This window comes from Antechinus flavipes, chromosome 5 (assembly GCF_016432865.1).
Source record: "Antechinus flavipes isolate AdamAnt ecotype Samford, QLD, Australia chromosome 5, AdamAnt_v2, whole genome shotgun sequence".
In the NCBI taxonomy this organism is placed as follows: domain Eukaryota; kingdom Metazoa; phylum Chordata; class Mammalia; order Dasyuromorphia; family Dasyuridae; genus Antechinus; species Antechinus flavipes.
This window is the reverse complement of record NC_067402.1, coordinates 198,161,492-198,186,518: the sequence shown is the minus strand read 5'-3', so window position 1 is coordinate 198,186,518 and position 25,027 is coordinate 198,161,492. Positions and strand designations below refer to the sequence as shown.

The 25,027-nt window shown below is 36.9% G+C and overlaps 1 protein-coding gene and 1 long non-coding RNA gene across 2 annotated transcripts in view; both read right to left on the bottom strand.

The window, feature by feature from the left end:
• The window catches only part of LOC127564851 (uncharacterized), a 49,408-nt gene extending 40,111 nt beyond the window's left edge, over nucleotides 1-9,297 (bottom strand). Inside the window, exon 1 of the long non-coding RNA XR_007954371.1 lies at nucleotides 8,650-9,297. This is a non-coding gene — a long non-coding RNA (uncharacterized LOC127564851). The remainder of the gene's footprint in view (nucleotides 1-8,649) is intronic.
• The window catches only part of CACNA1C (calcium voltage-gated channel subunit alpha1 C), an 808,853-nt gene that overhangs the window by 699,397 nt on the left and 84,429 nt on the right, over nucleotides 1-25,027 (bottom strand). Inside the window, exons 2-3 of the mRNA XM_052001637.1 lie at nucleotides 24,356-24,679; nucleotides 20,306-20,409 (exon numbers count right to left, since the gene is read on the bottom strand). Coding sequence (XP_051857597.1) covers nucleotides 20,306-20,409; nucleotides 24,356-24,679 — 428 coding nt within the window. The remainder of the gene's footprint in view (nucleotides 1-20,305; nucleotides 20,410-24,355; nucleotides 24,680-25,027) is intronic.

Sequence of the window (25,027 nt, the reverse complement as noted above, 5' to 3'; positions counted from 1 at the left end):
TTTAAACCTACACACACTCCTTCATTCCTTCATTGTGCAGATCTCCATGTGCACTGAGGGGAAAGTGTAATTTAAGTTTATGGATAAACTGTTATGTTACAATTAATTTAATTTTGGCCTCCTATTGAGTAAATTTTAGGATTATTTCTCATTTTGCATTCTTGTTTAATAAAGGTTTTATGTTTAAGTTAGCAGTGGTGTTGTGACTGCTTTGCCTACATGGGAAACATACTGGTGGGGGCCTTCACCTTTTCCTTTTCAACATCTCTCACATATACTCTCTTTTCTGATATTGCTGCCACCCTGGTGGCCCTCATGTTCTCATGCTTTGGGTATTTCAATGTGTCTGTCTGACGAAAGTGTCTCCACTCCAATCTAACCTCAATTCAGCCATCAAAGTGTTTTTCCTAAAATGCAGATTTCATGATGTTACCCCCCACAGATCCCTATCACCTCTAGGATCAAATGAACTACTCTGGAGCTAAAAGTCTTTCATAATCTATCCCCCTACATGTCCAGTCTTATAATAGCCCTTCCCCTATTATTGTGTGATTTAGTGACCTTGGCCTCCTTTCCACTCCTAAAATGAAACTGCATTTCCAATAACTATCTCCTGTGTCTGGACTGCTCTCCATCCCCCTTTCCACCTTCTGCCTTTTCTTTTCTTTAAATCCCAACTAAAATCTCATCTTTTTACAGGAAACCAATGCTAATACATCTTAATTCTAGAGCCTTCCCTCTGTTTATTATTTCTATTTATTTTACATATAGGTTGTCTATATATTGTTGTTTGCCTATTATGTCCCCCATTAGATTGTGAGCTCACTGAGATCAAGGACTAAATGTGGGCTTTCTTTGCATTCCCAATGCTTAGCATAGTATCTAGCATATAGTCGATGCTTAATAATAAAGGTTAATTGATGGACAATTTTCTTTGAATTTTTTCTCTTGATTATTTATCCCATCCCTGCCAAGCACCTGGATTATGAATCTAATATCAGTTTAGTGGGAAAGATAAAGCACTGAACTTTGAAAAGCACAGTAATTGTGATGTCCCTGATACAAATAGTCATCCTTTCTACTTTGCCCATATTTGGCTTAGAAGCTCAAGGTTGCCTTAGGAAGTTGTCAACAATTCTCTCATTGTATTAATGTCACTCAGAAACTTGTTGGCTGGAAGTCAGCCTTGGCCTGGTTAAAGACAAGGAATTTATTACCACCTTGGGCCTCTACATGATCCTATACAAAACTTTCTTTTCTCTCTGTTAGGTCTCTTTGTAATTTCATCAGAATCATTCTATAAATATCCTGATAACTTTTGAAACTCTAAACTAATGATTCCCAATTTGCTGAAAGTAGCTATAATGTCTCACAACATTTTATTTTGTTTTCCCCACTATGTTTCATCATTGTGCTAAAAGTGCAGAAGGGCATATATCTTGCATACTGAAGGAATTAAGCTTCATTTTATCTAGAAATTTTATTTTTAGAATTTGTAACATTCCTTAAGATGTGAAGAAACACCCTGGAACCACATTTATATATGCATGCATTCTCATTCTGTACCTCCTCTACCTTGCTTGTTTTTCTGTCTTCTTTCTCTTTTCCCCCCTCCCCTTCATCACCCTACTTCTCTCAGAAGTCAAGGACAAATTTACAAAAGAACCATTCATATTAAAGTAAATGGAATATGGCAAGGATGGAGAACATTGGTTCAGATGCTAATGCTTATGCCTATCATAAAGCTAAATAAAATGAGATACTCAAAGTAAAAAATCTTTTTAACTTAATGGGGAAATAAATGAGATATTTAAATTCCATCAATAAGTATCAAAACAAAATAGTAGGAACGATTCTATGATCAGGTGACTAGGTAGTACAGTGTAGAATGTTGGAGCTGCAGTTTTGAAGACCAATCATCAAAAAACAAATCTTCTTAAACTGTAGGCCACATAAATGAATGTGAGGACTGCAAAACTATGATTTATTATCAGTAAATGTTTGATTTGTGTATCTATTTTATATACCTGGATTTGTGTAAAACTTTTTCAGGCAAAAAGAGGTTGCAAGTGGATAAAACCCTGTTCTAAGTAAGGAAACTGAGAGAAGTTAAAGCATCAAGCCTAGGGTTCTATCCACTATTCCAACTAACTGCTCAGATGATAGTTTGAGGGGATGACATGATCAAATGAAAAGCAGGCAATAAGGGAAGAGCAAAGAACTAGAAAAAGGGGTTAGATCAAGGGCAGAAGTAGAAGCAATACTCTTGGCAAAGAGAATGGTCACTTCCTCCGAGAATGGGAACAAAGGAGAAAAGGGGTAAAGAAATTCTAAAATGAGGCATAGAAGAAACAGAGGACTTAAGTTGGTTGGTCCCCATTTCTTCAGTAATATAGGTCATCTGCTGAGAGACAGGGGTTAAGAGTGGCATGGGAACAGCAGCAGTTTCCATAAATGTTAATAGCAGCCCACAGAGCTGTGTGGTAAAGGCCACCTTTAATTATAGTAACCATATCTGCATTCCCTGATTAAGAAATGATGAGGGGTTGAGACAGTTAATGAAGACTGACTTCTGGTTTACTCATGTACATTTGATTATCAGAGAATATGCTGAGATTCAGTCCTGACCCTAGGCTGTGATAAAAGGAAGTAATTTCACTTGAGAACATAGAATAATCTAGTATACCTTAATGAATGGAAGAAAAGGAGATTTCAGATATACAGAAATCCAGATAGTTTGTGAGAAGACTTTCCTTAAGTGAACAGTCTGGAGCTTATTCCACTATGTAAATTGATACAATTCTTCAGGAGACACATAATGCCAAAGCTGGTCAACCCTATACCATTTCAGACAAGGGAAAGAAGCTGGCATTTGCAAACCAAGTTTCCAGATAAATAAGGGCCAGATAAATGAGGTTACATTTAATAAATAAAACCATCATCAGAGCTAATTCTACATTTCTCAACTCAGAAGTTCTGAAATCTCTTGGAAGATTCAAGCAAAAGATAGTAAGTGAAATTACTATTTATTTATTACACTGGTAATCTCAAACAAAGTTTTCCTCTGAGAGGTTGTAGGAAAGGCACTGCCTCCCTCCCAAGTAATCTCTCCAGATCCACTGAAAGCCATGAATATAAGTATTTGTGCATTAGTGAATCTGTGATTTAATTCCTGGTACTCCTATCTCAAAGACCCATACCTACAGACTGTATCCTTTGAACTACGTTTTGGTATTTTCCCCTAAATCCTCCATAAAGGATCTACTTTTTCAAATATATGTATGTATGTATGTATGTATGTATGTATGTATGTATGTATATTTGTTTATTTTACATTTTGGGTCCCAGCTATCTCCCTTCCTCCCTCCCAACTCCACACTAAAGACCAACATTTAACAGATGTGTGTGTATATGTGTACATCACATCAATACATATTTCCATATATAAGTTCTTTCTTGAGAAGTAGATGGTATCTTCCTTCACAGGTCCTTTGTAATTGATCTGAATATTCGTATTGCTCAGACTAGCTCAGTCATTCACAATTCTTCTTTGAAAAAGATTGTTGTTTCTATATACCATATTCTCTTGGTCTTCTTCATTATTTTATGCAAATAATTCAGCACTGGAATTAGTGACTTAGCTTGAATAAAGCTTAGAAGCCAAGGGTCCAAATATGTGATCCAGAAAGCGAAGAATTATAGACACACAGAATATTAGACAAATGCTTAGAGATCATAGAGGCACTTTATAAAACTGAGACCCAGAAAAATGAAGTCCAAGGTTCCATGGACAGTTAAAGGCTAAGCAGGAAAGGAAGAAATAGTTTACTATTTTGGTTGAGTTTTGTTTTCTTTCCATCTCATTACACGATATCAAATCTAGAATTTAACTGTTTTTATTTGTAGAAAGTAAATGAAGCCATAGTATGACTGAAAGTGTTGATGATTGAGGACTCATTCCCCATATTATCAAAAACAACATGTAGGAATCAAGAATTCATAGAAGTAGAGATACAAAGGTCTTCAAAGGTCAATCTGCCCATATCCCAGTCACGTATGATTCAGTCTAGTTTGCTCTCATTTATGTCAGGTATAAAGCATTGAGATTCTAATGATCTCAGTTTTACATGAGGATATGAGATGACTATCTTCCAAACTCATCCCAAATAAAATAAAATGGCAATAATAAGTTGGGACAAAAGAACTACTGAAGTTACATCCTTTCAAAGTTTCTTGGGCCAGGATGGCTAAGTTTCTAGTGTCTAAAGAAAGCTTTTAACTCTCTGGGTTTAAATCAAAAACTGGCAGAATTGAGTCACTACTACTATCACTGCCAAACTAAACTGATGTTTGACTAAAAGGTCCACAGAAGAAGGCCAAGGTTGGGGGGTACGCCAGGAAGGATAGATGAAGCTAGCTGGTAGAAGGAAGGAAATCCGATTTCCCTCTAGAAGGTTACTGCAGCTAGGAAACAAGGAAGAGGAAGATAGAAAAATGGTCTTTCCTTTGCCTGTCTCATTCTTCACTCAAGCTGTGCACTTAGAGGTGCTAAAATAGTACTAAGGATATGGCTTGGGAGGTTCACTTTGCCTACAAGCCTCCAATTGTGTTGTTCTTTATCATTTTGGCACAAATGTTGCCAGTGTCCATAGTTCAAGTTTCCTACAGTGTCGCCTCAGATGCCAGATGGAAAATACATAATGTCACGAGTATTTGGCAGAAGTCTCTTCTACAACAAGCAACAGGAATTGGCTGTCAAACAGAGATAACTGGATGGAGTATGGTATAGTGGATAAGCAGTACAGATAATCTTACCCACAATTCCCCATCTTAGAAATAATGAGCCATCAGTCTATGGAAACCAGTATTGGAGATTCCCCTAACACTGATGATTTGATTTTTGGTCATATGTCTTAGCCAACATGGTAGGTTCTTGTCCCTTTATGACCTTGGATGTATTTCTGATTGCAAATTTTGGATAACCATTTCATAGTAGTAAATGGTATTCTGCCTATGTGGTTGGCTAGGTCTAGGTCAGAAAGCCTCATCTCCTAACTTAAAATCTGGCTTCAGACATTTACTAGCTGTGTTACCCTCTCACTTCACAACTGAACAATAACATTCTATGTGTTTTCAGCACAGCATAGGTGTTTAGAAAGAAGTCTTCCTCATCTGAATATATTTGACAGTAAGAAATAACCAGGAAACTGTTGAGCTAAAAAGTCTATTGAGAATAGTCCACACTAGGCAAAATTGACTCTTTCCAAGTAGATAACCCTAAGATTCCCTATATCTCTTCCCTTAAGGAATGGCAGCAGCATCAGAGTAAAACACAATGTGGAAAAACAAATTAGTAGTTTAAGAGAAACAGGATCATAAATTTAGAGTGAGAAGGTCCTTCCTTCAAGGACATACAATTCAACTTACTCATTGTAAAATGAGATCCAAAAGGTCAAGTGACTTTATGGGTAGAGTAATATAAGTATTAAATTGTAAGAGTTGACACAATTTCAATAAGAAATGAAGGCAACTTTTCTACCTCTAGATGAAGAATTCTTTGTATCACACCATATACCACATCACATCAAATCTGCTAAGATATGAATATTAACATTTGAGTATTACTTTTAATCTGATTCAGCTTTTATTTGCTCCAGAAAATCATTCAGTCATTCTGCCCCATTTATCTTCAACCTCTCCCATACTGAAAAATCCTCCCTAAACTTCAAGCAATAACATGACAACATTTTTTCTCTCTTTTACAACACAACTCTGGAGAGAAGCTGTTCATATGTTATCTCTACTTCTTCCCCTCTTTCTCACTCCTCAACCCTTTGCAATCTGGCTTCAGATCTCATCAACACTCAACCGAACTTTCTCTTTCCAAAGTGATCAATGATCTCTTAATGGGCAGATCTGATGGTCTTTTGTATATTTTTTATCCTTCTTGACATCTATAGAACAACTGCCATTGTTGACCACTTCCTCTCTGGATTTTGTGATACTCCTATCTCTTGGTTCTCCTCCTACTTGTCTGACCATATCTTTTGCTAATTCATCATTCATATTATACCCTCAAATGTGAATATACCCAAGGGTTCTGCCCTGAATCTTCTTTTCATCTCTTTCTATACTCATACTGACATCTCTGCTAAGTGTCTCTCCTCTCTCAAATTTCCAATTTATCCTCCATCCAGGTGCCAAAGTGATTTTCCTTAATCAGAGATTCAGCTCTGTCACTCCCTTACTCAATAAACTCCAACAACAATAAAATCCATTATTAGCTCTCAGATCAAATGTAAGCTCCTCTGTTTAACTTTTAAAGGCCTTCCCAACCTGGTCTTAATCTACATTTCCATGCTTATTTTACCTCATCCCACTTCTTGACCTTTATGGTTCTGCCAAAGTGTCCTTCTTGTTTCTCACAAGCAACACTCTCTCTCCCATATTGGTGGATTTATACTGGGAACACATTTTCACTTCCTCTCCATCTCTCAAAATCTCTTCTTTTCCTCAAAGTTCCACTCAAGACCCTTTCTGAATGGGACCTTTCCTGATCCCTGAATTGCACAAAATTTGCCTTGCATTTATTTTTATATAATCTATATAAGACTGTTCCTCTTTTACTGCCCTCACCATCACCATAGAATATATAAGTAGCTTGAGTGCAGGGAATATTTCATTTTTGTTTCTGTATCTTTTCATTAGTAACTCCCTCCATGCCAGTCCAGGTAGGTAGGTTGATGGCATAAAAACAAATATGCCAAATGAGAGACTTGATTATTTCTCCTCAGGGATACTGTACATTTTCCCCATAGACTCATGTGGATGGTTCCTTTTCCCCTCTATCACTCACCCACATACTTTTCTACATATCTATCAAAATGCCTTGTTGTCAAGGGACTAAAACCTGATAATACTGCTACATCTCTGTATTCCTCATAAAGAAGGTTTTAGGGAGGGAAGCATGGTGAAATAAAGTCTATCTTTTTTTTATTTTCAAACCTTCAAAATACCTGTGATCTCTGTCTGATAACTCAGATAAAATATAAACTCCATAAAGTCAGAAAATCTATCTTATCTACATTTTGAACTCCAGTGCATAACATACTGCTCTTACAAAAGTAGGTGATTATAAAGGTTTTGTAGATGTCATTAGTCCTCCTTCTAAATTTTTATCAGACCTGCAAGCAGGAGAATAAGATTCCATAAAAGTTGAGGCACTCAATTCTGATCTTAAGAACCAGTGACTACAAGGACATCCAAAAAAAAAAGAAAGAAAGAAAGAAAGAAAAAAAGAAAGAAAGAAAGAAAGAAAGAAAGAAAGAAAAAAAGAAAAAAAGAAAGAAAGAAAGAAAGAAAGAAAGAAAGAAAGAAAGAAAGAAAGAAAGAAAGAAAGAAAGAAAGAAAGAAAAGGACCTATTTATACAAAAGTATAGCATCTCTTCTTGTTGTGCTTAAAAATTAGAAATCAAAAAGATGCCCATCAATTGGGGAATGGCTAACAGCTGTAGCATATAATTGTACTGGAATATTATTGCAATTAAGAAATGATAAACAGGATTATTTCAGAAAAATCTGGAAAGACTTATATAAATTGATATGTAGTGAAGTGAACCGTACCAAGGGAACATTATAGATAGTAATAGCAATATTATAAAATGAAGAACTGTGAATGACTTAACTATTTTCAACAATACAATGATCCAAGACAATCCGAAAGGACTGATGATGAAGCATACAATCTGCTACCAGAGATAGAACTTATATTTATTGAATACAAAGTGATGAGTGATATTTTTCATTTTTTTTCTTTTATTCAAGTCTTCTTGTACAAAATAGGTAACATAGAAATGTTTTACATAATTGCACATGTATATATCTGATTATTTACTTTCTTAGGGAAGTGGGAGGGGAATTGAGTAAAGGAATAGAATTTGGAACTCAAAACTTCAAATAAAATGTTTTTAAAAATTGGGAGGGAAAATCCCATTTTTTTTTACTTCAATAGCTGAAGTCAAAGACAGAAGAGGTACATATCTACCAAAATATTCCCAAGTGAGTGTCCATCCATTAAGATTTGGCTGAACTATGATATGAACATAATGGAATAGAATTATACAGTAAGATATTCTTTATATAAAGAATTAGGAGAAATTTATATGAACTGATCAAAAGTGAAATAAGAAGAACCAGGAAAACAAGAGGAAGCTAGGAGCCACAGTTGGTAGAGTTTTTAATAATTTTATGACTCTGGGGATTTTAGTTTCCTCATTGGGAAAATTAAGAAGTTGGATTCTATGGTTTCAAACACCCCTTTCAACTCTGAATCATAAGTGTAATAATGACTATAAAAACATAAATTAAACAAACATTAGGAGGAAACTGAAAATGCGTAATTGTACTTGAATGATCTTGGCCCTGAAAACAGAAAATTATATGAAACATCCTTCCCTTCTTTTGAAAGGGAGATTGAGGCCAGTGTAGATGCCAAATGTGGCCACCTTACTGGCTATTTTTGCTTAAGTCAGACTTTTTAGTGCTTTTTAAAAATACACAAAGATCTTTACAAATATCACTTTATTTGATCCTCACAACAACACTAAAGGGTTAGTGATACCATTAACATACTCATTCTATAGATGAGACCTTTAGGCAGACAAAAGTTAATTGACTTGTCTAAGGTCACAGAACTAGTGAATGTTTGGAGCAGAATTAGAACCCACCACTTCCTGACTCTAGTCTCAGTATTCTAGCCTCTGTACCACATATTATAGATTTCTTTCTCCCTTCCTTCCTTCCTTCCTCCCTCCCTCCCTTCCTCCCTTCCTTCCTCCCTCTCTCCTTTCCTCCTTCTCTCCCTTCCTTCCTCCCTTTCTTCCTTCCTCCCTTCCTTCCTCCCTCTTTTCCTTCTTTCCTTCCTTCCTTCCTTCCTTCCTTCCTTCCTTCCTTCCTTCTTTCCTTTCAGATTTTATTGATTCCAAGCCTGGGGCTCTAGCCACTTGGTTGACTTCAGGGAATAGTTTATAGTCCAGTTTGACTGGAACAAGGAATTTAGGAAAGAGTATAAAATAAAATTGAAGAGAGGTGATTGATAAACAAAAGGCAATAAGGCTTTTTAAATTATATATGTGGGGCAGCTGGATAGTGCAGTAGATAGAATACCAATCCTGAAGTCAGGAAGACCTGAGTTCAAATCCAGCCTCAGACACTTGAAACTGACTAGCTGTATGACTCTGGGAAAGTCATTTAACCCCTATTGCCTCATACACACACACACACACAAAAAAAATGATATGTGTGTGTATGTATATATATATATATGTATATGTATACATATATACATATATACACATACAGTGTCAGAAGTCAGTCTGTTTTGCTGTCAATATTATATCTAAGTCCTCAGTCATTGAATTTAAAACCAGAAGGAACCTTATGAAGCATCTAATGCAAATGCCTTCTCAAACTATGATCATTCCCTGTAGGACTGTGCTCAAAATAAATCATATTAAAATGCTTCAAGGCCAGAGACACCACTTCATTTAAGCTACATACTTAAATATAATGATCACGACCTTCTTCCTTGCCTTGCACACCCCAAATACAAAAGTCCAGTATGTTCTGGACTTCATGTTTATTCTCTTGATCATGTTGAGAACTGACCCAATTGTGAACACCACAGGACTTGTGGGCAGATTAGATGGAACCAAGATCTTCTCTCTGGATACAGCTGACCTAACTTTTTTCTCATAACCTTATACCAAAGCACCCAGTGAAAGATGCTAGGAAGAAAGTCTTTGCCAGGATATATTTTTGGTAGTGTGCCTTGCAGAGCAAGAGAAATAAGCATTAGTGTTTTCAAATCATTTCTACACTATGTTTGTGGAGGTCTTTGTAAATTCCAGGTTAGTAGAATTATTCAAAAGCTATGCCAGGTTTAAACTAAGCCTCCAGAGAAAATAAAGAATAAGTCAGTGAGAAAATGTGCAAGGATTTGAGACTACATGTATAACATAATAGGGTATATGGAAGGTATTTATAGGTAAAATCAGAGGTAACATACTGTTCTCTCTGTCCCTCCCACCTCACTCTTGTGGAAGGCTTTCCCAGGAATATAGAACTGCCCGTGCTGAACTTTGCAACAGTCAGACAATCCACATTCTGCTCTTCATCCATTTTGGAAAGGGCAGTGACTATATTTAGAACTTGGCTTTTAGTTTCTTTGAATCCCTAAGTTATCTCCAAATTTGAAAGAAAACTCTTGGAAAAGACTCATAGCATTATAGCCAAGATGAGAAATAAATTCCCTCAGCACATCAGATACTGGTCTAAGTGGCTGGTTTGAACTAGATGGTAGGCGACATTAAAGAGCCATTGAAGATTTCTAAGCAGAAGAATGACTGGCAAGCAGGTCCTTATATTTCATCCTGATCTCCTTCCTGAGCTCCTGCCTCACATCACCAATAGCCTGCTAGACCAACCAATCACCTAGATGCCTATTACCACTGTAAACTCACTGTGTCCAAATCAAATCATCATCGTTCCTCCTAAATCTACTTCTCTTGTTAAACTTCCCTATTTCATTAATATCATCTCAGAGTCATATCCCTAACATCAACCCCTTCTTTCTAGTCTCTCTGTACCACCCTAAGTCAAGGCTCCTTATCACTCCCCTGGGCTTTTATTGTGTACTCCTCATGGTGTCACTGATGCTAGAGCCTCTCCTCTGTCCGAGTCAGCTAACATCTCCCTAAGACACTGGGCTGATTGCATCAGTCTGCTTCTGAAAAGGTTCTCAATTGCCTCTAAGATAAAAAGTAACTTCTGACACTTTCAGACTTCAACAACCTGGTTCCAATCAGCCCAACTGATTTCATTTTATATCTTTTCCCATAATCCTTGTTCCAATCAAACTGGACTGTGAACTATTCCATGAATCTGCCAAATAGCTAGAGCCTCAGGCTTGGAGTCAGGAAAATCTGAGTTCAAAGTTAGACTTAGATACTTACTAGGTAAGTACTTGAACTCTCTTTGCCTCAGTTTCCTCCATAATAGAATGAGAATAACAATAGCACCTACCTCCTAGGATCATTGCAAGGATCAAATGATATAACAGTATAAAGTACTTAGAAATAATGGTATATAGTAATTACTCAATAAATGCTGTTTTCCTTCCTTCCCAAGCTATTATCTCTTGCCTCAATATATTTGCACAGGCTATCACCCAAAACAGGGATACATTTCTTCCTTCTGTCTGCCTTTCTGACTTTTACATGAGGTGTTCTACAATCCAAAGCTGAAGGAGTCAGAACCTCAAATGGTTTTAAAACAATTTGTTTAGATCTTTCTTTTGCCCCCCATCCCTTTCTACTTTAGATTTTTCCAATAATGTGTCAAATGTCTATCTTGCAGGAAGACGCTCCTTGAAGATCAGAACTATTCATTTTTGCCTTTGTATCCCTCACACCCAGTAAATTGTCTTGAGAATAAGTGCTTAATAGATCTTTGCTGCACTGAAAGGCTAAAGTGATGTGACTGAGTCATTGAAAATATGATAAATTGTTTTCTGTATACTCTGTTTAAGAAAGCAGGAAAGTATGTAATACATTTTGGAAAGAATTTAAATCCAAGGTAGAAAAAATAAAGGGGTAGTAGGTTCAGTTACAAGGAAAATTTGCTTGTGGGCAGCTTCAATCGGTCAATAAGCATTTGATAAATGCCTATTATGTGCCAGGCATCAGGCTAGGTGCTGGGGATATGAATATAAGAATGGAGAACATCCTCACGTTCAAGAAGTTGGAAGTACAAATCCGGAATCAGTTTTTTCATTGATATGTTGTGTGATTTTAGTAGGTAAGGCACCCCAAGTTCCTCTCATTTCCTCATTGGCACAGTAAAAAATTTGGCTAGGTGATCTCCAAGTCTTTTCCAGCTTTAAAAACATTTCCAGTGATGCTGGATAAATGCAGTGCTTAGATTTCAAGGTCTTTCCAAGATCTCTATTTACTTCCATCCACTGCTAAATGTAGGGCAAATGATGTGTCTCTTCTCATTTAGCACTTAATTACTGTAGCATCTACACAATACACGCAACTGTCAGATCCGGAAGAGGCTCTCAGAGTTTAGATAAAACACAGCCCTCTCCTTATTGAAGCCTGTAGCCAGAGTGGAAAGGACTGCACTGAGGAGGTCAACATTTGAACCCTAGTCCTTCCATTTACAATCCACACGGATTATAAAAATTGCATGGAATGCTTCTCAGAATTGTTGAAAGAATTTTGTAAATAATAAAGAACTTTGTACATGTTTAACTAATGTTAGCTTTAGACATTTTGGATTTGTTCTAGATGATCTGGGTTCAAGGGCCCAATTTGACTCTTCTTCTCATATGATCTCATTTGAACCTCACTGAGTTTCACTTTGCTCATCAACAGGAGGAGCTCAGAATAAATTATTTCTCAAGTCCCTTCCAGCTCTAAATCTGTGATTGTACAACTATGTAGGCTTTGTTTCTCCTTCATTCTATCTTCAGTACAGAAGCAAACTCTTTTTCCTTTTATCCAAATCTTCCTTCTGTTTATTTCTTCATAAGTTATGTCTTGATACTTAGCATTTATTTCAATAAAGCCTTTAAGTCTTAAAATATCTGTTATCTAATGAGGAATCTTCACAGCAATCTATTGATATAGATAGACAGAGTAGGTATCCCCATTTTATATATTGGGGAATGGAGGCAATGAAGAGAGAAGTGATTTGCCCTTGATAACATAAATAAAAGAGTCAGGGCTATATCTTTTAACTCCTGTTGCTGTGCTCTTTTTGCATTAGATATACTCCAGTTGAGTAGGACTCTAAAAACAAAAACAAAACAGAGCAGCTTTCCCCATTCTACCATTCTACTGTTATATCGACCTTCATCTAAAGGAAATCTCTTGATTTGCATCTTCTTTTTCTGGTTTTCTCTCTGAATACATCACTATGTAGGATTACTATATAATGCAATAACAGGGTTATTGTTACTTGTGATTATTCATGGATGTGATTATTCATTATCCATCCATTGTGTATTTTGCAAGTCAAGGAATTTTTTTCTGCAGTGTAATGTACAATATTAGGATAAAACACATAAGATAATAATAACAAATTTATTTTATTATGATAATTACTGTTGTGATATGAAAGCTCACTGATAAGCAAACCTAGTGGTAAAAGAAATCACAGATCAGCTCACTGCATGAATATTGAGAAAACACAAACTGGTATTCTATTGACTCTTCTGCAGAAGGCAGCTACTAGAATCTCTACCTAAAAATCAATATTAAATGAAGTTCCTGGAATTTAGAGTTGAAGCAACCTAATGGTTCCACCACCTTATTTTATAAATGAGTATATAATCAACTTACAATCTGAGACATTTCTATGGAAAAGGGATGGCAAGTTTGGTTTTGTCCTGGTAGACAGTAGGTGGGTTTAGGGATTGGTATACATATTTCTATATGTTCATATATGTGTGTGTGATTACAAGTAAGGGCTCTTCCCAATCAAATAATAACAATAATAATAACAGCATTAACATAGTACTTTAAAGCTTGTATAGTATTTCACAAAATTATCTTTTTATCCTCATAACAACTTTGGGAAGAAGATCGGGGCCAAATATATAGACCTGCTTGCCAGTCATTCTTCTGCTTAGAGAATATGTCTGTTGTTGTTTGGAGATAGGTGCTATTATCATTATTATTATTATTTTATTGATGAGGAAACTGAGGTATATGTTGTTGTTATTGTTTTTGAGAGGTAGGTATTATTATTATTACTATTTTACTAATGAGGAAACTCAAATATACATTGTTGGTGGTGGTCATTTTCAGTCATGTCCCACTCTTTGTGACCCTGTTTGGGGTTTTCTTGGCAAAGATTTTGGAGTAGTTTGCCATTTCCTTTCCCAACTTATTTTACAGATGAGGATTAAATGACTTACCCAGGATCACTTCTAGTAAGTGTCTGAGATGGCATTTGAATTCAGGCCTTCTTGACTCCAAGTCCAGTACTCTACCCAGAAAGCCAACTAGCTGCCGCACTAATAATCAAACAGGTAACCATAACTCTCACTCTGACACATCAGCTTATAAAATGAAATTAGAATGAGCATTAAGGAGAACATAGAAGGTATTTTAAACACCAACAAAAAGTTTAAAGTCTAGCTCAGAAATAACAATTCTCTTTATGAGTCCAGATTGTTGTGTTCAGTTATTCCCAACTCTTTATGACCATATGGACCAAATCACACCAATACTGTCCATGGAGTTTTCTTGGCAAAGATACTGGAGTGATTTTCCATTTCCTTCTCCAGTGCATTAAGGCAAACAAAGATACTAGGTGTTTGGGGCCATATTTGAACTCATTACTTACTGACTTCAGGTTTACCACTTTATCCATCAAGTCACCTTGATGCACCATGAGTACAGATACATGAATTCAATTCTCAATTCTCTCATCAGGTGGCTGCATGATCTTGAATGAGTCAATTTAAATTCCATTGCCTTAGTTTCTTTATCTGGAGAATGAAAAGTTCATTCCAGGAGCCATCACTAGTTATCTTGACACTTGACTTGCCAGTGGAAGCAGATAACTCTTGAGGAGAGAGTGAAGCTGATAACTTTGCACAGCTCTGCCTCACTTAAACCTAATTCACTCACAAATCAAGACATCACCTTCAGGATGTCTGTGGATTTCTTCAAGAATCAAGGATGAATAATAACAGTCTCTTCCAACTCTTAATAGGATATAAGTTTCTGATTCTTTGTCCTGAACACTGGGACACAATTCAACAGTCTTTCTTTTAGTTCTGCTTAAGCAACTCAGGTGTGACTTTTGTACTTCAGGTACATGAGCCAAGGTATGATCATGATAAGAAGCATCTTCTGATCTGGAAGGGATGAAGCAAGAGAGACACAGAGGAGAAGCAGAAAAGGCAGAGGCTGAGAATAGAATCCTTGAAGCCCTTTTTCCTAGAATAGAGGCAGCTGATAAGAAGGGGAAAGAACTGGATCTGGTATCATAAAAATCTGAGTTCAAAAGCAGCTTCAGATTCTTCTTAGATGTGTTTTAAAATCCTTTAACTTTGCCCATTTTCCCTTATCTATCTCTTTCCCCTACAAATATATGATCCCTTCTACCTCATAGATGAATCTATTAACTCCTACTTTCACCAAGATACTGACATTGTAATCCTTTCTATATTCAAATACATCAGATTGCACCTTAACCTTTTTCTCCTCTGGACCTCCGTCCCCTCATTCATAAAATAAGGTGGTAGAACTAAATGAGATATAAGGTCCCCTCAAACTCTAAACAAGAGGATAAGATTGTGCATAGCCACATTTTCCCATCAAGTTTTAATAATCAGGAAAATATAAGTTTCCGACTTCAAGCACCCCAATTCCTTTCCCTACCAGGTACTGTTATTTGAGGTTTCTCCAGACATTAGCCACTTATGCCACTGGTACTGATCTACTCTCTAGACCAGACAAGGAGAAATGAGAAAGTTATAAATTTAGAGACTTTGTGTAGCTTACATTTTAGTAGAGCAATAAGCAAATCTAATTAAAAAATATTCATATCTAAGTTTTGTTCTTTCTGAAAAACCTAGATCAAATCTCAGCTTCCCAGTGAAGGAGCTTTGTCCAACCCCTCATCTATCCCCCATGCTCACTCCTGTAGTGGTACAGGAAAATCAAGCCCCAAAAGACTTTTCTGGCCTAGTTTTCTCCCCTTTCTCAATACTGGCTTTTGCTCAAAAAAGTACACAGTGTTGTGCTTTGCATGAGGTCGTATGCCAAATATACTTTCTTCATAATTAAACTCAAGCCAAATCTGTGTGGGCTTCATTAGTTTGACGAAGGCTGGGAATATAATGCAGGTTGCACAATTTTCCCTTGCTAGCAGAGGTTATATAATCAATAGGTCTTATACAACTTTTTATAATATACCTACTGTTCTCCCTTGCTAGCAGAGGTCTTAGACAACCTGTTATAATATACCTACTGTAGAACACCTGCTGTTGGGTAGGAAGTAGTCAGCAGAAGTATTATAAATGTTTTGATGAATAGTGCAGACAAATTATTCTCCCTGATTCTGAATTAGCGGGATTTTGGTCATTCAATACCTCACTTTCTTCAGCCAATCGGTTAAGGAGGAAGAATACGTAAGGAAATATTGTTCTTATATCTCTATAGAAGAATTTCTTAGGTTTGTATGATTCTGGATCAAACCCAAGACACATAATATTTTTGTAGAATGTTGATACTACATTCAGATGAAATATATAATAATAAACTGCATTTTACTTTTATAATTATTATTTTATGAAAATTCAAACCTGGTGATAAAAGTAAGCACATGAATATTTGGAAAACATAAGTCAGATAATCACCTTGGTTGCAAAAGTGAAAACCCTATTTGTGTGAAAGAATTAGAAGGAAAGCAATCTATTAAGAATTTTTTAATCTCTTGCAATAAAAATTAAAGGGGCGAGCTGCTTGAAAAAACAATGGGGATTGTTTGGAAGAGAAAGAAAGAATTTTTGTGAGAGTGGGTGGGAATTGACCAAAAAAGTTCACAAGAGGAAGCTCATATACAGATGTGAATTTGTGAGAATGGATGTGAATTTACAAATTCATGTGAAAAAAATTTTTTCTGACTCTTAAGTGAATGTGTGTGTATTTAATTTACTAAATGAAATATTATCCTTGAACCCAATTGAGTGGGTGAAGTCTGCATAGCACTGAGAAATATCTCATCCCTGTTTCTGCACAACTGTACTATTGGTAGATACATGTAGATTGTGCTGAGAAGCAAAAGATGCATTGTAGTAGGCGTTATACAGGAGTATGAACTGTCTAGGTGGGCCATTCTTCCATTTTTAAAAATTTCTATATCTTTCTTTTGTTTTCCAGGACAAAGTTCTAAAGAACAAAACCTCTATATGTTCCACAAACAGACACACACACACACACACACACACACACACACACACACACACACGACAGTGTTATTAGACAAGTATATGTATTAAAATAATTTTTCAAACACACTGGCATTAGAGGAAGGGGTTCCTAGGATATATTCATCAAGATTCCAAATAAACATATGTACATTTATTTTCTAATCAATCAACAACCACTTATTAAGCACCTACTATGTGTCAAATACAGTGTTCAATACTGAGAATCACCTCAAAATCTTGGTCACTATATACAATAAAAAAAGAGGTACCACAAACATACATCAATATCTCCTTAAAAGAAATGTGTTCTCCTAAAGTACAAAAGAGAACATTTTCCTTCTGCACCCACTCCTGGACTATTCTTAAGCTCCACTGATTGTTCCCTGATACTCTATAAGAGATGCTTGAGAAGGATTGTATTTAGAAAACAGCAGCACAATTACCCAGGTGCCAGAGGCTCTGCCCTCTTACCAGCCTTCTAAGGAGATACACCAATGCTACAGGATTCCATTTCCCTTCATTGAAAGGGGAAGGAGTATATATGATTGGGATTTTTTTTTCTCTGACATCCTTTGAAACTCACTGGCAATTTTGCTTCACAAATGTTCATAAATCTACTTTCAGATTATAGGTTATAAAATCAGATATTTTTAAACAGCTCAAACTACCTAAGTACCTATGAATACAAGTATATACTTATTTACTTCCTTGTCCACTATTGTTACTTTATATATTAATTTGTCTTTCATTCCTCCTTTATATTGTTTATTGGTGTTGTTATATTGTATATTGTATATTGATGTTGGGGTCTTTATCCTTCATAATCCCCTGTGCTATAATCATAGTGAACTCTCAACTCACACAGGCAGAAGCTGGCTGAGTTTTGAAGCTCAGCTCTGTTTCTATCTCTCCCACACAACCTCTCTCATCCCCAGCATCTCCACAGATGTCCAGTTCAGATGCCTGAGTAAAGTAACACTACAATCCGAGTTTCAGCATTAAATCTTAGTAAAGGAGCAATATAATCTAGGGATTGAAAAGGGCTGTGGATGGCAAATGGGGTCATGAGGAAGAAAGCTCTTTACAGAACTCATCTAAATGATGTGATAGAAAGAACCCCTTAAAGACATGTCAGTTATTGGGAAAATGGCAGTTGTTGTCTTCCTAGAACACTATTTAAAGTAGAAGAGTCATGTCACATCCCAGATAATGACTGGTTTGAAAAAGGTGAGTTTTGGTGGGGAAATCCAGGGCGATAGGAGTTGTCATGGCAACCAGTCTTTCCCCCAAATCCACTGCCTTTCTCCCAATTCTCACCCTCAAACCTGACTAAAATACACAGGTATGTCATGACAGTAAATGGGAAACTGAATCTCTGTTCATTTCTTCCAATTCTTGTCCCGCTGTGTTATCTCACCCTAGTTTTTAAAGGAGCAGTCAAGCATATGGCTAGAAAGGCCTGTTGCTGAGCAGCCTACTGTAGAGATTATATTATCCCTGCTTAAAATCAGTTGATGCAATATACCCAAAAGCAAGAGTCTGTCATCCTGGACCCTATCATTATTTGTACTTGGAATCTTAGAAAGCTCTATGAAATTTTCTCTCCCTATCTTCCCTTCTAATCATCTTTGAGTTACCCTTGTTCTTCCCTCTTTCCTTAAAAGACAATGTGAGTTCTCCTGTGATCACTGATTAACCTTCCTCCTCTTTCCTGAGAGGCAAGTAGCTGACACTTCCCATGGGCCTAAGATAAAGCTTCAGTCCTCCTAACTTCAAAACAGCCTTTGCTCAAACCAATTTTTTTTTCAGGATGAAGGGGATAAAATCAGTCTCATTTGTAACTAGGGCACTTAAAAAAAGGAAATTATAGAATAAGTAACAGAAATTGTGAGAATCCAGTAGGAATCCCCACCCCTCAATGCAGAAAAAGAAAGATAACAAATAAGAGATAACCAGTAAGAGTTCCGACAATGCTTTTTTTCAGATACCATTTGCAAGATAACTCTTGCTTGTATTTATTTTGACATGGAAAAGATGTCTTGCCTGTTAAGGAGTGAGGTCACACCTCAGGAAGATAGTGTGAACTGTGGCTAATGCTATTCATCTGTATTCTGGCTTTGTCATCACTCCATATTCAAGCATTCACAAAGTCAGCTCTGGAACCACTTCCTGGGACATTCATCCCCATTCTAAGCCCCAAGAGGCAAAGTTGAAATCTCAGTAGTCAGGCACCAAATACTTTGTCCCACATGGACCAGTAACTCATTTATCAAAATAAGGAAAAAGCTTAAATAGGCATCAAATTTGCTCATTTCAGTGACAACAGGAAATGTCATAGATTTTTTAAGAGAAAGGGAAAAAAAAGGAGCAATAAATGGCCACATTAATAATAATGTCTGTTGGCAACACTATGAAGGACCATTCTGAAGTTCTCTTGCTTCTCATTTTTCAACGATTTCATCAGAATGTGCTATCTCACTGATTAGAGTAAGATGCTAAGAATATCAGGGAAAGGAGATAATTTTGCTGACAAAACACTTTCCCCCCATATCACTTTTAAAACAATAGTTATCTGCATCTCAAGGCTTAGGGGGTTGGGCAAGGCCATTGATTTTTCCCCACGATGGGCCTATGGGAGAGACGCAGCAGATTTTCAGAATTCACTCTAAAACTTTGTCCTATAACATGCCCAGATTGAGGAGAGTCCTTTGTTATGACTTCACAGCAAGCCAAAAGTAAACACGCTTATTTTTCCACAAAGAGCTCTAGCCCTAAATTGTGAGCCTTGGCTTCCTCAGAAATTCAAAAGGGAAGGCTGCCTTTCACATCTTTTCTAACTAAAGGACAATAAGCAAGCAATGTCCATGAGCAAACTTCCAAAGAAGCCTTCCTAGCTCAATTAAGCAATGACGCCATAGATCACCTGAGAGACCTGAACCCCTTTAACAATGAATGACACAAATAAGACACAAATAAAAGATTTCTCCTGCAAACACCTGCACTTTTAACTTACATAGCACATTTCAGGACACTCACAGAAATCTGCTGTTCAAAACACATCATACTCAGAGTTCACTAACATCTAATTGGAATATTCTTTCCTAAAATGAGCTCTGATCAGACAGGTGTTAATTTGAATAAAGAGCAAAACAGAACTGTGGATCTGAGCTCCACAGAGCTTTTGTACATGCCAAAAACATATCGTATTTCTCTTGTATTTACAACATTTTCTCCATAGGATTGGAGACCACCTCCAGACTCTGGGTAAGAAAAACAAAGTATACTAGGACTTACCAGGTTGGAATTAGTGGCGTTGGAATCATCTTCTGGAAAGGGGATATAGATCGCTAAGGCCACACAATTGGCAAAAATAGTCAGTAAAATAATGATTTCAAATGGTCTGAGGAAGGGAGTTAAGGAAATTACTTCCAAAGAGAATATGCAGAACACAAACATACACTTTTTTAAAATTAAAGATTCATAAGAATTTTGTTTAAAGAATACATTCCAGGCCCCTTGTACTCTGAAAAGAAACATATGCCTTTTTAAGTGCTTCTAGTGGGTCCCCGCCAAAATTCTTCCTAATATGTCAAAAGCAGTGAAGGCCAGTCGCGTGCCAGAGTAAACATAAATTTCTAAAAAGTTTTTTTTTCTCTGAACATGGGGTTGGGTCTGCTTCTTAAAAGTAGTGTCAGTTTCAGTTATCTTTCCTTCCCTCTTAGATCCCCTTTTGACCTTCAAAGGGTTCCACCTGCTCATTACTGACCTGGTAAAATGGGCGTGGAGTTGGAGCAGCTTGAGTGTGGAGGAGGGTTAGGGAAGGAGAGGACAGAAGAGGAAAGACAGAGAGAGAAAGACAGATGGGAGGATGGGGAAGAGACAGACAGAGTCACTGATAGAGAGGCAGTTAGAAAGAGATAGAGACAGAGAGACAGAGAGACAAAAAGAGAAACAGAGGCAATGTGAGACAGAGAGACAGAGACAGAGACAGAGACAGAGAGACAGAGAGCACAGAGAAAAGGATAGATTCCCTCCCTAAGTCATAAAATGCTAAAGCTGGATGGGGTGTTAGAGCCGTCCACATATAACTTTCTGTAACATGGTGCAGTGAAAAGAAAAATGAATTCAGTATGGACCTGGATTCAAGTTTTGCCTCTGACCTTTAACATTTTTGAGTGACGTGACCTTGGATAAATCACTTAATTTTACCAAGATTCTGTTTCATCAAACACAAAATGTGGATGATGATATTTATAGCACTTACCTCACAGTGTTGTTGTGATAATCAAATTCAAATAACATGTAAAGAGCTTTGCAAGCAAACCTTACCAGACTATACAAATGGAAGTGAATGGGATACAGAAATATTAAGTGACTTGTCCCAAATCACAAATGTGGCACAGACAAGATTAGAATTCAAATCTTCCCTATTCCAACTTATTTTAGTCATGTTTCCACTACGCTGTCCACTCAATGTGCTAAGCAAAGGTGCCTAGAGTTTTCCTTTGGGGATTTTTTTTCCTTCTAGGCCAATTTGTTCAATCTGCTAAAGTTAATAAAATTCTGCCCAGTTTCCAATTGGCTTAATTGACATCCCTTGATCCTATATTTCTCATCATTATGCTGGTCCACAGGATCATAGCTAAAATCGTCTAAAAAGCTAATCAAACCAATTCAATTTTTCCTATGACTTATAGAGAAGTAGATTGAATCATCCAAGGTCACATGTGACAGAAGGAATAGAACCATCGACCTAGTTATCTTAAATAGTGTGTATATCCATTTGTCACATGTCACCTGTCTTTCCCAAAGTATGATAGATTACCACAATAAAAACCATTATCAATCCACTGACCTCCCACTCATCACCCTTTGCAAGCAAGGCTGGTATTCATAGGACATCAATCAAAAGAGATAGATTAAAAGATGTAGCTTAGTTACACTATCTAAGGGTTACCTTCATCCAATGAGTAGAGGATCATTTTTAAATTACTCTCTTTACTTTAGAGTTTTTGAGCCCTCTACCATTCTACCTACCTATTTTCATACACTTCCTAGATACTCTGGGAACATCACCAAGAGCTACTATTAAGAATTCTTCTCTTTATGTTTAATAAGTGTTATTGAATGAATGTTTCTTCGACCAGCCAAGTGAACCCCAACTCTTTTGTACTTTTCCTCAATCTCCTTCCATTTCCTGACAGGAAGTATTACTGTGCTACTGGAAAATCTAATAGGTTGGCTTACATTCATAATTAAAGAATGAGATTCATATGGGCCATTGGTACAGGCAAGAGATTTTGCTCAAGTGCCTACCATTGGCTTCTGCTGTTTTGATAGCATTCAGAAAAAATTTAAATCATTTAATAACTGCTATTCATTCTCCATTCTTGAATATAACTCAGTTTTCCATCTGATTCACTCATTTCTTTTTAACAGAGTACTTTCTTTTATTGGTCCCTCATCTTTCTAAAGTTTGTACATCCACTTTCATTTTATCCCACACTGGGGATTCTGGACCAGCAGGTAGTGTTTTAAGCATATGATAGATTTATTTGTATTCCATGATTATTCTTTTCCCCAGGAACCATTCTTAGAATTTAGACTGAAAGGAGTCTCAAAAATTTTCTAATCTAACCCTCTGATTTTATGAGAGAACTTTGCAAGGCCCAGAGATGGGGGAAAAAATTCCCTAAGATCACATAGCTAGCATATAGCAGGATCAGGATTTTACTTCAGTCCTCTGAGCCCAAATATGGTATTCTTTCCATAAATTTTTCTGCCAGTGTTAACTTCCTTAAAAGGAGAGCTCTAAAATTAGAGGTTATGATGAAGAATTTTCAAGAAACACTATCAGAAATAAGGGTATGTTGGTAAATATTTAATAACCAGCTTTCCACAAATCAGGACATATTGTTCAGTTTCATCTACATTATTAACATCTTCTCCATCAATTTCTAGATAAGCAATAAAATAAAAAAATCAAATCCTGATTTGTATCAGTTGTTATTTTCAAGGTGTAGATACCCACACTAAAAATTTAACAGTTGGTTAAATGAGCCACTACATGCTGGCTCTAGCATGCTCCTGGATAGGGGGCTATAAAATGGGGTGATAACAGCACCTGTCTCCCAGTGTTGCTATGAAGAAAAAAAAGAGATCATATTTGCAAAGTACTCTGCAAATCTTAAAGAATTAATAAATGCTATCTAATGTTATTATTGGTAGGAGTACTTAAATGAGGAGAATCCTCCCATTCATCCTCTATATCAATGATTTAGAATGTCACAGGAGGCACCTCCCATTCATCCTCTATATCAATGATTTAGAATGTCACAGGAGGCACCATCCCTTTCTCCCAAATGCCTTCAAGTGCGTACTCATTAGCTTTCTATTAAGCAGCATTTCAGGAACTTATGGTTTCTCATAATAGAGCCTCGAGACCCTGAACTAAGAGGTGATACCTTTTTCTAGGCTGACATTCTCTCTAATACCAGAAAGACTGGATCATGAAATCACTCCCAGATTTATTAAGAATTAAAAAAAAAAAAACAGGAAAGAGGAAGGCAAACAGAAGATACATAACCAGCCCATCTAGGGGTCATAGAGAAGAATTAGTTTTACAGAACTACATAATGTAAGGCAGAATAGACTTGAAGTCACAGATCAAGACTTGACTACTGATTTGAGGATACCTTGTTCCTCTTAGACTATTTCCACTTCTATAAAATGGAAACAGTACCTGTATATATTATCAACTTTACAGAGTTTATAGGATTGAGATGGGAGAGGGTCATCAGAGGTTATCCAGGTCAGTACTCTCATTTTATAGATAAGGCTTAGCAAGGTTATGACCAAGATCACATATATAGTAAAGAACAGAGCTAGGATCTTACCTCAAGTACTTTGACCTCAAATCCAGTACTCTTTTCCCTTATACTATTCTGTATTGAATAGGAAGGAAATGTTTTGTAATCTATAAAATATTATATAATGCACTAAAAGTTATTATTTCCTATCTCTGAAAGTTGCCTACAGATCCTGCTTAGTTATGGGTTCTGAGGGCTAGTCCTATCAGAAGTAATGAATCTAACCCCCAGATTAGAAGGGACTTTACACATCACATAGTACAATCTCTCCTCCCCCTATTTTTACAGATTAAGAAACTGAGTCCAAGGTTAGGTAACTTGCCTAGACTCATAGATGGAAGACACTGGAGGTAGAATTAGTTCTTAAATCAGAAAACTCCAAAACCCATGCTCCTTGACCCACTGCTGTCCCAAAATAAACACTGATAGCAGAAAGAGACCCCAAACATATTGCTCAGACCAGAACAAAAAGGATATTTCCATTCAACAATGCTTATGCATGCTCTCCGGATGGGGTTTTTCAGGGTCAGGCACAGCAATGCACGGGGCGGACGAGTGGTTGTTGTGCTCCCTTGCTTCTTCTGCTTCCCATATTGCTGCCGTTTCCTCTGAGTAGAGCTGGCGGTGGAGATGGTAGCATTGCCAGCACTGCCCATCAGCTTGGCTTGCCGGGCAGCATCGATAGCAGCTTGCCATGAGAGCGCTGCTCCTGGAGTGGGGATGTGCTCCGGAGCAAGCCCTGCCGCAGCATTGGCATTCATGTTGGCATGAGCTGAACGAGGGCTCCCATAGTTGGAACCTGCAGAAGGAAATTGGGGAAATAAGTAAGTTATTAAGAAAGAAGAAAAGGAATGTGGAAAGAATTCTGGAGTATCAGGTCTCAAGAATTCTTTTAATTATACAAAATGGAGAACCTCAAGGAAGCACGCAAAGAATTTTGGTAGCTGGGGACACCTGAGTTTGAAGTAATGGAAGAAACACTGAATTGAGAATTAAGAGACTTAGATACTAATAATTACTTGAATGATTTTAGGCAAAACTCTTTAGTTGCTGTGTCTAATTTCTCCATGGTGAAAGGAGAGGCTTAAACTAGGTTTTGGGTCTTTCCATCAATACAACTAGGATAAGATTACTGCAAATAATGAAT